Source organism: Rhinopithecus roxellana, chromosome 11 (assembly GCF_007565055.1).
Source record: "Rhinopithecus roxellana isolate Shanxi Qingling chromosome 11, ASM756505v1, whole genome shotgun sequence".
Lineage (NCBI taxonomy): Eukaryota > Metazoa > Chordata > Mammalia > Primates > Cercopithecidae > Rhinopithecus > Rhinopithecus roxellana.
The window spans coordinates 36582596-36599572 of record NC_044559.1 but is presented as its reverse complement, the minus strand read 5'-3'; the positions used below and the strand labels follow the sequence as shown (position 1 = coordinate 36599572).

General features: G+C 33.7%; 1 protein-coding gene across 1 annotated transcript in view; it reads right to left on the bottom strand.

Annotated features, from left to right (window-relative positions):
• ATRNL1 (attractin like 1) overlaps positions 1 to 16977 on the bottom strand; it is an 845855-nt gene that overhangs the window by 392097 nt on the left and 436781 nt on the right. The window contains exon 26 of the mRNA XM_030941431.1: positions 7170 to 7248. Within this exon, the coding sequence (XP_030797291.1) occupies positions 7170 to 7248 (79 nt within the window). The remainder of the gene's footprint in view (positions 1 to 7169; positions 7249 to 16977) is intronic.

Sequence of the window (16977 nt, the reverse complement as noted above, 5' to 3'; positions counted from 1 at the left end):
TTTCCTCTCTGTATAAATATGAATGACATAACAAAACTATATCTAAATAATTATATAAGAGCTCTTTCAATATGTAGAAAATAAATATTCTCAGTGGGAAGTGAACATTGTGCAATAGTTGAATAAGTGTCATGTTTTCTTTGTAACTGGTACATCAAATAATGATTGTGTCATAATATTAGATGAAATACAACATATTTCCTGTACAACAAACGGATGCATAAGTTACATTGTAAGTGGTCCATTATGAAACCAACTTGTTCAAACTCAGGCTATCTGTAAAGTTCTCTGTATGGTTCAGTCTGACAGACTTGGTTTTAAGTTACAGCTTCTTCTTTTACTAGTTGTAAGCTTTGAGCATTGCACTCTAGTCTCCTCAAATTCCTTATATAGGTAAAGGGCAAATATACATATTTTTAGTGTGAAAATTAAATACTATTTTTATTAAGTGCCTAACTTAAAATGTTAGGTCATATTCTCTCAACTTGTCCATTATTTGACTATTTGTTTGCATTATAGTTATCAAATAACATAGTCATTCTTCTTTATCCAATACCAACAGACCCATAATTTCCATGCACGTTATGCTTGTGCATGTGTGATTGATACAAATAGAAACATCAAAAAAACTATGTCATATATTTTCCAGTTAATAATATAGATTTTCAGATCTGTAAACATTTTTGAGGGCTAGGATTTTATTTGGCTTGTTCATTGCTGTACTTGGCTAAAAATATGCTTGAAACAACAATAGTTGTTCAATAAATATTTGTTGAAGGAAGGAATAAACTAATTTAATATTAACACAAATATGTCTCATTCTTTTTTTCAGTTACCTAATAAGAACACAGAACTTCTTTCTAGAATCTTTTTGAATGACATGAAATAGTTTTGATATACAAAAATCTCTCTGTAAGTATCTATAAATGAGTATACTTTGAGGCATACTCATTTATAGATATATATATATCTATATAAAGATATATATATTATATGAGGTAGGCAGGTATATATCTTTAAGATATATTTTCAGAAATCTAACTAGTGAGCCAAAGAGTTTTTAATTTTGATAGATAATATATTGAGTAAACATCTTTTATTTTTGCTTGCCCAGTATAACTCCCCCTTATTTTGAAAACAAATCAAGATTCTACTTTAGAGAATTATTCCTTTTTACTTCTCTCTGAGTTCCTGTGGATTTTATGAGGTTGAACCCACCCCTGAGCTCCAGGGTGAGCATTTGTGTTGAAAATAAGGTTGCCAGATTGAGCAAATAAAAATACAGAACACTTGGTTAAGTTTGAATTTTAGATAAAAAATGAACTTTTTAGCATAAAAACACATATACACATAAACATCAGACACATATATCAAGATATACATTCATTTGAGTATATAAGACAGATAAGATGTTGTGGTTAGTGAGACTACATTTTTTAGAATAAATCAATATAATGTTTTAGTCTAAGTGACTGGGTCTAAATACAAAGATAATAGCATATAATAAAAAGTGACTTGAGACAAATTTGTTGTATTGTACATATAATAAAAACAGTGCCCAAAGTTTTTTGGTTTAGGGTTTTTTTTTTGAAATTAATCCTGTGTATAATTATGAAACAGTTCACATTTACTTCCATTACTAATCTGATTACCAGAAAACTTTTCAATATATTCTATCTCCCTATGCATGACATCACAATAAAGTAAATCCAGGTGCTCCCCTAAGAACTTTGTATGTGTATGTGTGTGTGTCTGTCTGCCTCACTGAAATGTTTAAAACTATAAATTCCCCAATAATGGGGTCAATGTCTTTTTCTTTATATCCTCAGTATTTATCAATTTGCTATAATATAGCAAGAAACTGATATGCCTTTGTTGAACAGAGCAAAATGGAAGCACTATATTTACCATAAGGTCTTTGGAAACAGGTTTAAAAGGCATATATCAGTTATTTTTCAAATCTCAACCCCATACATATTTGACTTCTCAATTCAAGTTATTTTAAAGTAAATTTATGTTAAAATTTTCAAAGTATGATAATGCAATAGGCATGCTGAAGACCTGTAATTTCTAGTCTCACAGGATAAAGGAAGAAAATTAATACAATAATAATCATTTTAGTTTGCAATTCAATAAAAAGCACATGACAAGCAACAGTAAGTTGACATTGCGGCCATTAACTGCAAAGACATTTATTTGAGCGAAATATTTACTAATGAGTTTTAAAAAGTATGTGTTTAATGGAAAGCTTTATCTATATTTTAAAATGTTTAAACATTTACAAAATACAGAGCTTTGAAGTGCTATGAAATTCTACAAAAGGTTGTAGGCAGTACCTAATCAGTTAATTTGAATTTATCCACCTAAAACAACACTTTCACTGCTTCCTTAATGTTTTTATTCTGTGCCCAGTCCTCTTTGTGTAAATATATTTAGTGTCTCAGGAGAAAAGAGTAGTTCAATTTGTAAAACACGGCTACATTGCATTAATATTACTTAGATGAGAGTCTATTTATCACTATTTACCACGTCAGAGAATATTTTATAACTAATTGGTTTATATACCCATAAAATGTCATTATTAAAGTATAGTTTAATATTATTACTTATGTCTGGTTTTGGAACAATAAAACAGGTATAGAAGGAAAGAACTAACGTATTTGCCTCTGGAAAACTAGTTTGTTACTCAAAGCTACTAAAACTCTACTTGTGGATATTGGTTTATTATTTTTAACTCAAATTTAAGGGTGATAATAAAAAATACAAATCTAGGTTTATGCTTCATGATTACAAACTGTGCAGGGAGATAGGGTATTATGAACATAAATTCAATCCCTCATTGGACATGTCTTATCCTCCAAATTTTCCTGTATTGATTTTGAAACAAAAGAGAAGTCTAATATGTGAGAAATAGTAAAAAGTAGTGTGGTCGCCGGGTGCGGTGGCTCACGCCTGTAATACCAGCACTTTGGGAGGCCAAGGCGGGTGGATCACGAGGTCAGGAGATCGAGATCATTCTGGCTAACACGGTGAAACCCCGTCTCTACTAAAAATACAAAAAAATTAACTGGGCGTGATGGCAGGCACCTGTAGTCCCAGCTACTCTGCAGGCTGAGGCAGGAGAACGGTGTGAACCCGGGAGGTGAAGCTTGCAGTGAGCCAAGACTGCACCACTGCATGCAGGCTAGAGCCTGGGCGACAGAGCAAGACTCCGTATCAGAGAAAAAAACAAAAAAAACCAAGGCGTGTGGTAAAGTTCTACATTAAAATATTTTTAAACTTTAAAAAAACTGTAAATTTACAAGAATTAAAAAGGAAAAAATTGCTATCACATGAAATGTAGTGATCATTCAAATACTCAGACTCACTAGTTAACATAAAAATAACCCTTCCTTTGCCTATGGATCTTTTATTCTACAGATTTTGCAGTTAAAGTTTCACTGAGACATGCTATATTTAAACAACTCAAAATGGAAAAAAATTAGCTTCTTGTAACTATTAAAATATACATCATATTTGCACACATCATAGTCAAATATATGATCAAATCTCTTCATTGCAGTGAACAATTAAATATCTTCAACAATTAAATATCTTTACACCTTATGATACCTATTAAAATTCAAATTTCAGATTAAGAATGAAGATTATCAAGCATAAAAACAGTGCAATAGACTCCTTTTAACATATACTTGCTCCTGACAAATATTTTAATAATGTGATGACTATAACTGAATGTGCCACTGAAGCTAAATGTTTTTAACACCTCTGTAAAAAAGACAAGCTATATAAATGAATTCATCTTTCTAATGTATTATAAGATTTCCACTTATCAATATACACTTATTGTTTCCATTCATTAGCGCATCCCAAAAGAAAGTTTTCATCTTTTTAACAGGGTTACCATAGAAATTTGTTTGGGGTTAGTGTATGAAGGGGTCATATCAAAATTGAAGCATTTTGTAGTTTCATTTTTTTTAATGTGTGTTTAAGAGCCCCTGAATTCTTAAGGGTGTTATTCAAAAGTCGTAACATGACTGTCCTCTGAATTCAAAATTATGCCACAATAAGTATATCTGTGTTTATGAGAAAACAAAACTTTAGTTAAAAAAGTAACACACCTAGTTGAATGAACACAATATGTTAAAACATTTCCCAAGATTATTTTCATTTTAAACTTTCATTACATTTGGAAACGCAACTAGTACAACTGCTGTAATAAAACCAAATAAATTCTAAAAAGAAAGAATCCTTTAAGTAACTTTCATTTACTGTAACACATAAACTGTCATTTTACTAATCAAAGGTGTCCTCTGAGCTTTACAATAATTGATCTCTTCAATGTTTTGAAGAGACAGTAACATTCACATAAAGAAATAATAGTGGGTTATTTTCCTTTTGGAAATACTACAGTTAATCTAATATTTAAAACTGAATAAAGAGAGGATTAGACATAAACATATTTTTACCTCCACTCACATGAAGTCTATAAATGGAATTATCACATAACTACAACTACTGTGGTTAAAAATCTTCAGGTCTCTTAAGACCAAAATGAAAAACAATTTCTTAACATAGTAGTTCCCCCCTAAATATGTTTCGACACACCCAGGGGATGCCTAAAACTGTAGATACTACTAAGCCCTATACAGACTATGTTTTTCCATATACATACATACCAATGATAAATTTTCATTTATAAATTAGATACAGAAAGAGATTAACCACAATAACAATGAAATAGAACAATTATTATAATATGTTGTACTAAAATTTATGTAAATGTGGTCTCTCTCCCTGTCACTTCCCACCTCCCCCCAACATTTCTTTCTCTCAAAGTATTTTAATGTTTTTGGACTCCAATTGTCTGTGAGTAACTAAAACTATGGATAAGGGGGGATGACTGTAATATAAACATTACTAGCTAACAGCAGCTCTCTAATACTCATCAAAGTCAATGTCATCTTTACTTTGGACATCAATATATGAATAGCTTCTAAAATATTTAGGATTTTACATTTAAAGGAATTTATTAAAACTATATTTGAGAAAATTCCTCACACTATTTTTTAACATGTAATGCTATAGCATAACAGAAACTCAAGATACGTTTTCTTTTTCGGAAGCGGTAGCAAATTAAATGCAAACACCATTATACACTTTAATAGAAAGAAGCACTACCTGGATGAGTTTTGGAAAGAAGGGCATTATATTAAAGGAATTTCCAGAGGACACAGCAATATTAATAATACAGATATAAACTGGAAAGTGATCCTAATCTAGCTCCCCTCTACTATTTCTCTTTTATCCTTTCCACATCTACCACATATATTGAACGATTCTGACTTCCAAAAGATAAATTTATATTAATTTTAAAAATTAAAGTAGTATCAGCTTGCCAGAGCACCTGTTTAGTATGTAATAAACAGCATTACTACACTGAGATAATACAACAGTAGCCAAAATCAATTTGTCATTTTGAGAAGTATGAAAGTTTTATAGCTAAACTATTCATATTAGTTTTAACAAATATTAAATATCATTTTTAAACTTTAAACTACATGTAGACATTTATAGGGCTTGAAAGACTAGACCACAACTGAGAATTAACTCTAGGGTACAAATCCTTCTTTTAAGAGGTAAGGAAATTTAACTAGACCACTTACTTATATTCAGCTGCCAATTAATAGTAGAGTTACAAATCAATATTTTCACAATGCTATATTTACATAGACACATTTTATAAAGTTTAGAGATCAGATATTTAAATAGTGCTCCTCATGATGCAATGGGAACCGAGGATCCCTGATTGATTCAGCCTTCTCTTCTAATGATTAAGGACATAAATTGTCACTTGCCCTATTCCATTAAGGAAGGAAGGCCTTTACACTACCTGCCTATAATTATGATTTTTCCTTCCTGAATCTATAATTTCACGGTAATAGATCATCTAACATGTCTAGATGATTGTTTACCTCTGCAGAGAATTTGACTTCTTGCCAAATATTTATATATTTATATTTAATAAGCTCTTTTTCAATTGGATTACTTTTTAACATGCAGTCATTCCAAGTAAACCTTCACTGATGTTGCACTGGCCATATACAGAAAATCAGAGAGGCAGAGAGTATTAAGATGAATGATTTATTTGAAGGCAGGGTGGGACTCCAGTTTACAAATATATTATACATAGGTACTGATCTTTGATGGGTGCCTAAAAGTAGACTAAGAAGAACTCATGTCACTTACTAATTCTATAGCTTAGAACACTCTGGATTATTTTTACATCTTTAAATATTATATTTTTTTACATGGAAAAAAGAAGGTAAGCAATTATACTGTCGTTTTATATTGTTACAAAAAAAAAACCCATATAGAAATATATGGAGAAATGCAATAGTAAATAAAATACTAAGATTAATACTAATAAAATATAGTATAATAAAAGAATACTGATAAAAACAGAAACTAGCTTTCTGAATAAATGAGATATAGAAGAATAAATCTACTGCATACTTTTGCTCCTCAGATGATTTTGTTTCTTCATTCCTTTCAATTAACGAATATACACAATTTACATAATCAGTTGTTATTTTGTAAGAATATTATTGTTTTCATCAATTTTAGGATTATAAGAAAAATAATTAATTCTAATACAGAAATGTATCCAATGGATGTGCTCTTTAAACATAGTTGGATTATTAGATAATCAAAAAATGGAAAAGATTTGATTCCCAAAAAGAGAATGTTATAATAAATTTCTAGGCTATAAAATCTTTTTCAAAACCAAAAATATTTATCACTCAGAATTTTAAATTTCAACAGGCACTTATGAAAAATAAATTATGTCTTTATAGCATAACTAAATGCCTAAGTTAAATATATTACAAAATCATTTAAACATAATAAATAATTGTATTCACTATAAATTCCAATACCATTTTTAGAAACTGTTTGCAACACACCAATGCTTTTACAAATACTAACTTAAAATTACAGTGATAAAGTTTGCTCTACAGCTTAAAAAATACTAGAGTGATTTTTGAATATTAGTATGTAAAAATGATTTGAAATTCTGTATTCCAAGACAGCATGTTAATTAACAGACAATAGAGATTCATTTATTTGCTTAAATCTTTAAACAAAAGATTAAATAATATTACTGATACCTCTCTCCGTCGAGAAGCCCAACAAGTTTGTTTGATCTTCCATACCACAGCAGCCACCAGCAATAAGGACAGGAAACAACTGGAGAATAAAACACAAATAATTTTTGCTCAAAACTTATTTGAACTATGTAATGAAAAAATAGTACATGAAAGACTCAAAAATATATATAAGTAATTACTTTGTCTAGGTAAACAATCAAAAATAGGATAAATTTCCAATGTTTAAAATGTTCTCTCAAATCAAATAAAAATGTACAGGTAGAAAAAATATTTATATTTCTTGCTATAGATTATGGTCAATATTTAGAATTTTCTCTGTCAGAGGGAATGTAAATTTATAATTCCATTGGTCTTATGAAGCAACAGAAATCACAACCAAAATCTATTTAGAATTGCTATTATGAGTCATAAAATATGGAAATTTTATAAAACCAAATGTCACACATGTACATTTATATTATTTTTATCACTATTTTATATATGAACATATTCCAGTGGTTCCCAACCAAAGATTATTTTGCTCCCTCGCCCTAGGGATCATTTGGCAATATCTGCAGCCATTTTTGTTTGTCAGAATTGGGAGAGGAGTGCAGGGGTGTTGCAAGAATTCTACAACGCTGAAGACTGTCCCCAGCAGCAAAGGATCAGCAATACAATATATCAGTAGTACCGAGGCTGAGAAACCCTGGCATATGCTAATGTTTACATTAAGAAATAAGTCAGTTACAATGTTCATACATGTGGTCTAATATATTAGGTATTATATGCAATAAACTATGATAATGCAGGGTACTTTGTTAGAAATAACTCAAGCCTGACAAATCTCAAAATGACAGAGATTTACATGAATCTCATTAATCAATTGCAACCCTGTATCACTGTTTATTTTCCCCTTATTTGCTCTGTGGTCATAGACTATGCTATGAGAAGACCCAGAAGTGAACAGAACTGGGCCATTACAGATTCACTGGTTACTGGACACCACAAGAAAAACCTGGTACTCATCCTTAATTGATAATCACTGTGTTCATCACTTGAGTCACTCATAAGCAGTGGCAATTTTTGACACTTTCCACTCTTGTCAAGTCTTCAATATATTTTTCCCCTTGCCTATGCCTCAATTGAAGCAGAAGACCTTAGAACATCCTTCAGTGACAATGATAACAACAATGTTGATTTTAACATCTATCCATTGAGTGCTGCACACATTCCAGATGCTGTGCTGGATACGTCACAACGATGATTGGATTTAGTCTTAGAAATCCTTCAAGATAGCATGTATTATTCTTATTTGAGAAAAGAGGAATCCAATCCTCAGAGATTTTGAAGTTCATTGCTTATAGTCACACATGGAGTAAGTCGTAGTACCAAAATACAAATCCAGCTACTTAAGCCTCAAAGATTTTTCTTTCCATATGCTGGCAGCTCTGAGTGTGCCCACTATCTCATAATCATTCTGTTTCAATATCCGTTCTCTAATCCCGCCTGCAGAATCAAAGGAAATCTATTTTTTTAAAAGTCAGTGATACTAACCTTTTCAACCATAGAAGTGATTTTAACATAGGTACCCTTTATGTAATATGCAACATTTTAGGGGACACTTTTCTCAGAATTTGTTTTCAACAGAAAGTCACCATGATTTTCTAGAAATTATATAAACTGGTGTTTTCTCTACTATCAGACTTTAACTTCTCAACTGACAACACTAATCATTCATTCTTTAAAACTCTCTCCTGAATACTTTCTTTCATTTTGTTTTGTTTTGTTTTGCTCAATACTTCCTAACTCAATATAGGTTCAATGAATGTAGGTTACATTCCAAATTCCCTCTTTTAAATTATGGACATTCCTTAAAATTCACTTCATGCAATTGTGCTCTTCTTTTCTCTTGCCCTCAAAGAGAAAGCGCAGTCATTTTCATGATTTCAACTATGACCTCAATTGAAATGATTTCCAAATCTGCATCTTTACATCTGTCAAAATGAGAGCATCTTATCCTTGAAAGGGATATAAAAGATTTCTTAGTTCCAAGTCCCTCCCAGGAAGGAATTTCCCAGTACAGCTCTGATAGTGATCCAGCACCTAATTAAATACTCATTGTAGCTGAGAAGTTGAGAAGTTGCTGACTCACAACTTAGTGCATTCTATTTCTAGGTAATTCAAATTTTGAAAATATTCTTTTTTTTCTTTTTTGAGATGAAGTCTCACTCTGTCACCCAGGCTGAAGTGTAGTGGCACAATCTTGGCTCACTGCAACCTCTGAACCTCTCTGCTCCCGGATTCCAGCAATTCTCCCACCTCAGCCTCCTGAGTAGCTAGGATTACAGGCATAGGCCACCACCCTGGCTAAATTTTTTTATTTTTAGTAGAGACGGGGTTTCACCACGTTGGCCACGCTGGCCTCGAACTCCTGACCTCAGCTGATCTGCTGGCCCTGGCCTCCCAAAGTGCTGAAATTACAGGCATGAGCCACCATGCCTGGCCAATATTCTAACTTCTATCAATCAGTGCTGTGTCTGCCTTCTAGGTTAAACAAAATCAGCCCACTGTATGCTAAAACTTCTTTATATATTTAAAGAATAGACAGGTTTTTTTGTATGGAGGATTGCCTCAAGTCCGGTGTCTCTCAACAAGGAATGTTTTTGTTCTCCAGGCGATATCTGGCAGTGTCCAGAGACATTTCTGGGTTTCACCACTTGACAGGCATCTAGTGGGATGCTACGTAAATATCATACAATATATAGGTTGCCTTTCCAACAGCATTTTCCCAGCCCAGAATGCCAACGTTGCCAAGGTTGAGGAACCCTTCTCTAGTCTGAATTATCATCATAGAGGTTATAATTCTGTTGTTATACCCAGATTAATAGTGTAACTTTTTCTCTTTTTTTTGAGACAGAATCTCACTCTCTCGCCCAGGTTGGAGTGCAGTGGCGTGATCTCAGCTCACTGCAGCCTCTGCCTCCCGGGTTCAAGCAATTCTCCTGCCTCAGCCTCCTGGGACTACAGACGCGCACCACCACGCCCGGCTAATTTGTTTTGTATTTTTAGTAGAGATAGGGTTTCACCACGTTGGCCAGGATGGTCTCAATCTCCTGACCTCGTGAACTGCCTGCCTCGGCCTCCCAAAGTGCTGAGATTACAGGCGTGACCCACCGCGCCCAGCCAGTGTAACTCTTAAGATGTGGTACTGAGAATGGACACTGTAGATATGGTCTGAGGGTTCATTTATCTGAATCTCAGTCAGACCATGATACCCTTAAGAATTATGATAAAAATATTAATATCACCTCAAACCTACCATGTTCAAGCTTAACCATTAATAATGTTCATGATTACAAAAGCAGCTAACATCTATTGGGTAATATGTACCAAGCACTATGCTGAGTGTTTTACATGAATTATCTCTTTAATTCCTATAATTACAGATGACAGATCATGTATACTGTCATGTGGTCATTGAAAACATGGGAAAGCTAAATCACAGAGAGTTGAAGTAAATCCTCTAAGGTTCAAAGTATTAAATTGCAAGTTGTTCCCTTTGCCCTCACTTCTCTGTTTCACCATTACTTTCCAGCTAAAATGTTAAAAAAAATTTACATTTCAATTATATCATCCCTTACACCCAGATACCAGATCCTGTCAACTGTTTCTTTCAGAATATCTGTTGTAGTAAAAATAGTATATATAGAAAAGTTACTTATATTCAGTAAACCCAACTTAAATACCAAAATGTATTTTTATTTGATTAATAATTCACAACATTCCTCTTCCTTAAGAGTTACATAAGAAAGATTCAGTTTGAGACGGGAATACTAGTTGAATTTCTCATGAGGAGCTTAAATTCTTTCTTATCTAAACTTTATGACTCAAGTGAATATCATTTTTGTAATGATGTACAAGGACAGCATAAAATATACAACTTTCATAATTTCACTTTGTTGAAACAAGGAGTTATATACTTTAAGGGTTCGTATCAGATGCTTTCTATGCTAATTCCTATTAGGTTAGCAGTAAAAGAGCTAACACGATGTAAAAACTTGGCTGCTAAAATCAATAAACAGTGTAAGAAAATACTTTTAAAATAATATTCTCATAATTTCCAATAAATATCAAAAATCCTGTAAAATATATCTTACTACTTGGCATATAATAGTTGTCAATACATTTTTGCTAAATAAATGAAATTTTTATTTTATTTTATTTTATTTTTTTGAGACACAGTCTCGCTCTGTCGCCCAGGCTGGAGTGCAGTGGCGCGATCTCAGCCCAGTGCAAGCTCCGCCTCCTGGGTTCACGCCATTCTCCTGCCAAAGCCTCACGAAATTGGTTTTTTAATTGATTTGAATAACATCATTTTTTCTAATACTGAATGTCTCATTTGGCATTATTATCCTTATATAGGGTAATACTTTATCAATGTTCTTGATTTCTAATAAATTACATTGCAAACAAAAGTGAGTTCTCTTAAAAAATATACATACAAACAAAACCCAGTTTATTAAGAACACTTGCTTTGTTAAAAAGCAAAACAAACAAGCAAACAAACAAACAATAAATATTTGTCATATTTATTCAGCATAGTTAAAAAGTCACATTCTTCCTTTGGTGATTAGAGAGTCTCTGTCTTTATTGACAATCTTGGACACCTGAAGAATGACAGAATTTCCATCATCTGAATTTCTTGAATGACCATGTGAAGCAGTGTCCTGTATTCCATGCTATCCCTTCTGATATAGTTTGGATATTTGTCCCGACTCAAATCTCAGGTTGAAAGGTAATCACCAGTGTTGGAGGTGGGGCCTGGTATTTGGGTCAGGGGAACAGATCCTTCATGGCTTGATGCTGACTTCACAATAGTGAGTGAATTCTCCTAAGATCTGGTCATTTAAAAATGTGTGGCACTTCTCCTCCCCTAACTCTCTTGCTTGTTCCTGCTTTCGCCATGTGACAAGCCTGTCCCCCCTTCGCCTTCTACTATGATTGATGGGACAGAGAAGCACTGCAAACTTTTATTATGTTAAGTGACAGATTTGTAGGTTTGTGTATCCTAGTTAGCTTTTCTCTATCTCTTAAATCAAAGGGTTTAATGGGTAACATTGAACATTAGTATCTTTTAATTTGGTATTGTGGCAAATTTGTCAGAAAAAAATAAGTATTTACTGCTTTCTTTCAGGTCTTCTTTTTTTATTATATTATGCAAAAGCTTTTATATTCCATGATATAGATATTGGTGGGATAACTGGGCTTTCTTTTTTTAAAAAAAAATATGCTGTATGATAATAATATCAAAAGATCTGAAAGGTTCAACACCCTTCAGTACAATCCGCCCAAAGGAAATAGGGAGTAAAAGGAAGGAAGGAAGGAAGGAAGGAAGGAAGGAAGGAAGGAAGGAAGGAAGGAAGGAAGGAAGGAAGGAAGGAAGGAAGGAAGGAAGGAAAGAAAGAAAGAAAGGAAGGAAGGAAGGAAGGAAGGAAAGAGAGAGAGAGAGAGAGAGAGAGAAGGAAGGAAGGAAGGAAGGAAGGAAGGAAGGAAGGAAGGAAGGAAGGAAGGAAGGAAGGAAGGAAGGAAGAAAACAAACATTAAAAAGAAAGTACATCAGCTACAGTAATAAAAAAGGGAAGCATAAAAACTTAGGGAGACATATTTCAAAGATTTGATTGTATTATTCATAAAATGGTCATTTTGAAAGGATTATTAATGTAAAACAATTACATTGTTAATGTAAAGAAAAAGGATTGTTAATTGTTAATGTAATAGAACATGGAACTTATTAGGTAATCTCATTTAGGTAAAATTACAAAAATTCAATATAAGTAACACAGTATGCTGTAGGTTACATTGTAATGCAGGTTGCTAGTGACAAACAAATACCCTCTGGTGGTAATCTAGTTGGCCAATTGCAAAAAGAGATAATATTATCACGATTTTATAGCAATTTGAGGTTAACTGATCATAAATGTCAAGTCTTAAGTACATATTTTAAAAGATGGTTTGGACATATTATTTTATTTCACAGAAAAAGTTAGAAAATGAAGAAATTTACCTCTTAATACCTGTTATTCCACAAAACATCTTTAAATTTTATACCTTCACAACATTTAATGGATTTTTTCTTACTGACTAAAACATTAACAGAATACACTTCTAACTTAAAATGCAATAAAAGCTATGAATATTAAAAAGAAAAAAATTGCTTATATGTTCAAGTCATCAGTTTGATAAAAGATGAAAAATCAAAAAAGCCCAGTGGTTGAATGTGGTAAATAATACACTCATAAAAAAATTGGTACAAACTTCTGAGGGTTGTTAAGCAAGAGTTACTGAACCTTAGGAGCACTATCAGTTAAGATTATTTCAAATGCAAGTAACAGAAAACCTAACTCAAACTGGTACAAAGAAGAGATCTACATGAAGTTTACATTCTCTAGTATGAACTGAATTGTGTTCTCAAATTCATATGTTGAAGCCCTAACCCCCAGTGTGGCTGTATTTGGAGACAGGGCCTTTAGGACATATTTAGGTTTAAATGAAGTTAATAAACATGGGATCCTGATCTGACATAATTAATGTCCTTAAAGGAGAGGCACCAAAGAACTTGCATACTCTCTCTCTCTTCCTGCATGAATGGAGGAAAGGCCATGTGAGTACACAGTGTGAAGGCAGGCATTTGCAGAGCCAGGAAGAGAGATTTTACCAGAGACCAATAATTGGCACCCTGATCTTGAACTGTCTACCCTCCAGAACTGGGAGATAATACATTTCTATTGTTTAACCCACTTAGTCTGTGTTATTTTGTTATGGCAGCCCAAGCAGACTAAGACACTTCCCAAAGTCCAAAGGAAGAAAAGTTCCAGGTTTGGTCTGATCAGGGTCCTAGCTACATTTTCTTATGATTCTCTGGACTATGCATAACACTACACACCAACTTTATTTTCAGGCTTGTTTAACTCTTAGGAACAAAAATGATTGCAGCAGTTCCAGGGTTTATATAATACACTATTATACATACCCAATCCTTACCAAACACTGACAATGCAATAAATGGCATTGGGACAACCATGAAGCTGGTGAGAGATAAATCCCATTCAAATTGGATGGTTTGCTACACAGCCACATGGAGGGAGTTAAATGAAGGCTGGAAAAGAATACAATCCACTAGATATCATTTATGAAAAATTTATAGAAGACTACCTAAATTAACCTCCCTGCCACAGCTCTGTAACAGATTTTGAGTCTACAGAGCATCTTTAGTAACTCATAAATTTTTTCCTAAACCTCTACAGAAAATAGAGTAGTCTCAAGCCTCATCTGATGGAGTATTAGAAAGACTCATATCGGCCGGGCGCGGTGGCTCAAGCCTGTAATCCCAGCACTTTGGGAGGCCGAGACGGGCGGATCACGAGGTCAGGAGATCGAGACCATCCTGGCTAACACGGTGAAACCCCGTCTCTACTAAAAAATTCAAAAAAAAACTAGCCGGGCGTGGTGGCCGGTGCCTGTAGTCCCAGCTACTCAGGAGGCTGAGGCAGGAAATGGCGTGAACCCGGGAGGCGGAGCTTGCAGTGAGCTGAGATCCGGCCACTGTACTCCAGCCTGGGTGACAGCGAGACTCCGTCTCAAAAAAAAAAAAAAAAAAAAAAAAAATAGAAAGACTCATATCTAATAAGGAAAATCTTTCTGGGAAGGTCCTATTACAAGTAGCCTACCTGGATGATACCTTATGCTTTCAAACTTGCAACAAAAAGTGACAAAGGACAACGTATACAGTGTTTCTTCCTACAATGTATACAGTGCTTCTTCCTACATTAAATGTGTTTTGAAACACATCTTTTAAAACCATATAGTTAGGACAAAAGTTTTAATTATTTTGAAAACCTTTCCTAAATCATTAGTGTATAACACAATAGAGAAACCCTAAGTATATAGCTCAATAAACGATCACAAAGACAATATACCCTTGAAACCACCGGCTTGAAAAAAACATAACTCAATTCAATCTCTCCTTCTCAAAAGGAACTATCACAATTATTTTTAATGCTATATTTTAGTTTTGTCCATTCCTAAATTTTTTTACAAATATAATACTATCATATTTATTTTTTTGTTTCTGTCTCTATCATTCAACACTATGTTTGTGTTACCTATTTTGATCCTTTGGCATTCATTTTTTTCCCCACATTGCTCCACATTATATGAGTATATTTTTCCATCCTATTATTTTTGGGTATTTTGATTATTCCCAGTTTGGGGCATGTAAAACATGCTTCTATAAATATGGTTCACATGGCTTTGATGACATGGAATTGTTGGGCCATACAGTATATGTAAATTCAACTTTAGAATATAATGTCTACTTGTTTTCAAAGCCATTGCATCAATTTCTAGTGTACTAAAATTATTAATAGTTCCACATCCTCTCCAACACTTGGTATCATTTGTCTTTTTCTTTTTAGCCACTGTAGTAGGTATATAGTAGTACTACATTGTGGTTTTAATTTGAAGTTCCAGATAAAAATTAAGTTGAGTGCACTTGCGTATTTTGTTGGACACTTAGATGTCTTCTTTTGTGACATGTATGTCAGTTTCTTGTCATTTTTGGAGGAGTTTTCAGACTATTTTTAATTGATTTGTATGAGTTACATAGTGTGAATATAAGGCTTTTGCCTTTTATACAGTTTGCAAAAATTTCATACCACTGTGTGACTTGACTCATTATAATGTGAATGGTGTCTTTTGATAAGAAAAAGTGTTCTTTTTTTTTGTAGTCTAATTTTGTTATAGTATTTTATGTGTCCTGTTTAAGAATCCATTCTATATTCTAATGTTATGAAGACTAATTCCTACATTATCTTCTAGATGCTTCATTGCTTTTACCTTTCCTCCTAGAATTTATTTTATATTTGAAGCAGGGATTAAATGTCACTTTTCTCATATGCATAAGTAATAGATCTAGTACCTACCTGATGAAAATTTTCTTAAAGCACTAAACATTGAGAGATAGTCCTTGACTTGGTAATTAAACTTAAGAATGACTACTTCCATTAGAGCCCTCTCCACTGTTCTTTCTTTTTTTTTTTTCTAGATGGAGTTTTGCTCTTGTTGGCCAGGCTGGAGTGCAATGGCATGATCACTGCAACCTCCACCTCCTGGGTTCAAGCGATTCTTCTGCCTCAGCCTCCTGAGTAGCTAGGATTATAGGACACGTGCCATCGCTCCTGACTAACTTTTGTATTTTTAGTAGAGATGGGGTTTCACTATCTTGGCCAGGCTCATCTCGAACTCCTGACCTCGTGATCCACCTGCCTTACCCTCCCAAAGTGCTGGGATTACAGGTGTGAGCCACCACGCCCGGCCTCTGCTGTACCCTTTAATCCATCTCTCTTGTACTACCTTGACTTTAAAAGGGATTGAGGTCTTGTTTATACTCTATAGATAATGTTGATATTCTCTTAAAGAGATATTTTGTTTTATCCATCTGGAGGCTATGGTCACAATGTATCCAAAGCTTTTGAAGTGCTTCTTGAGTCTGTCCAGCAGGAGGGTCACCCACTGTTCAGTCCAGGGCCAAAGCAGAGTTCTACCTATGAGCGCAGTTCTCAAATTCTCTGGCATGATAATGTTAATTAGGATCAGATTAGCACACAGGCAGCTCAGGGGTGATCCCAGAAGTTTATAAAGCACTTGATGGGAAGGCTTTTCTATCTCCATTATCTCTCAGGTCCTTTCTGGTTTTGTGGGCTCTACTTTTCCATCAAGTGGCCAGAAACTACACACTTTTCCTATTGCGCCATGTTTTGTGCTGGGAGGA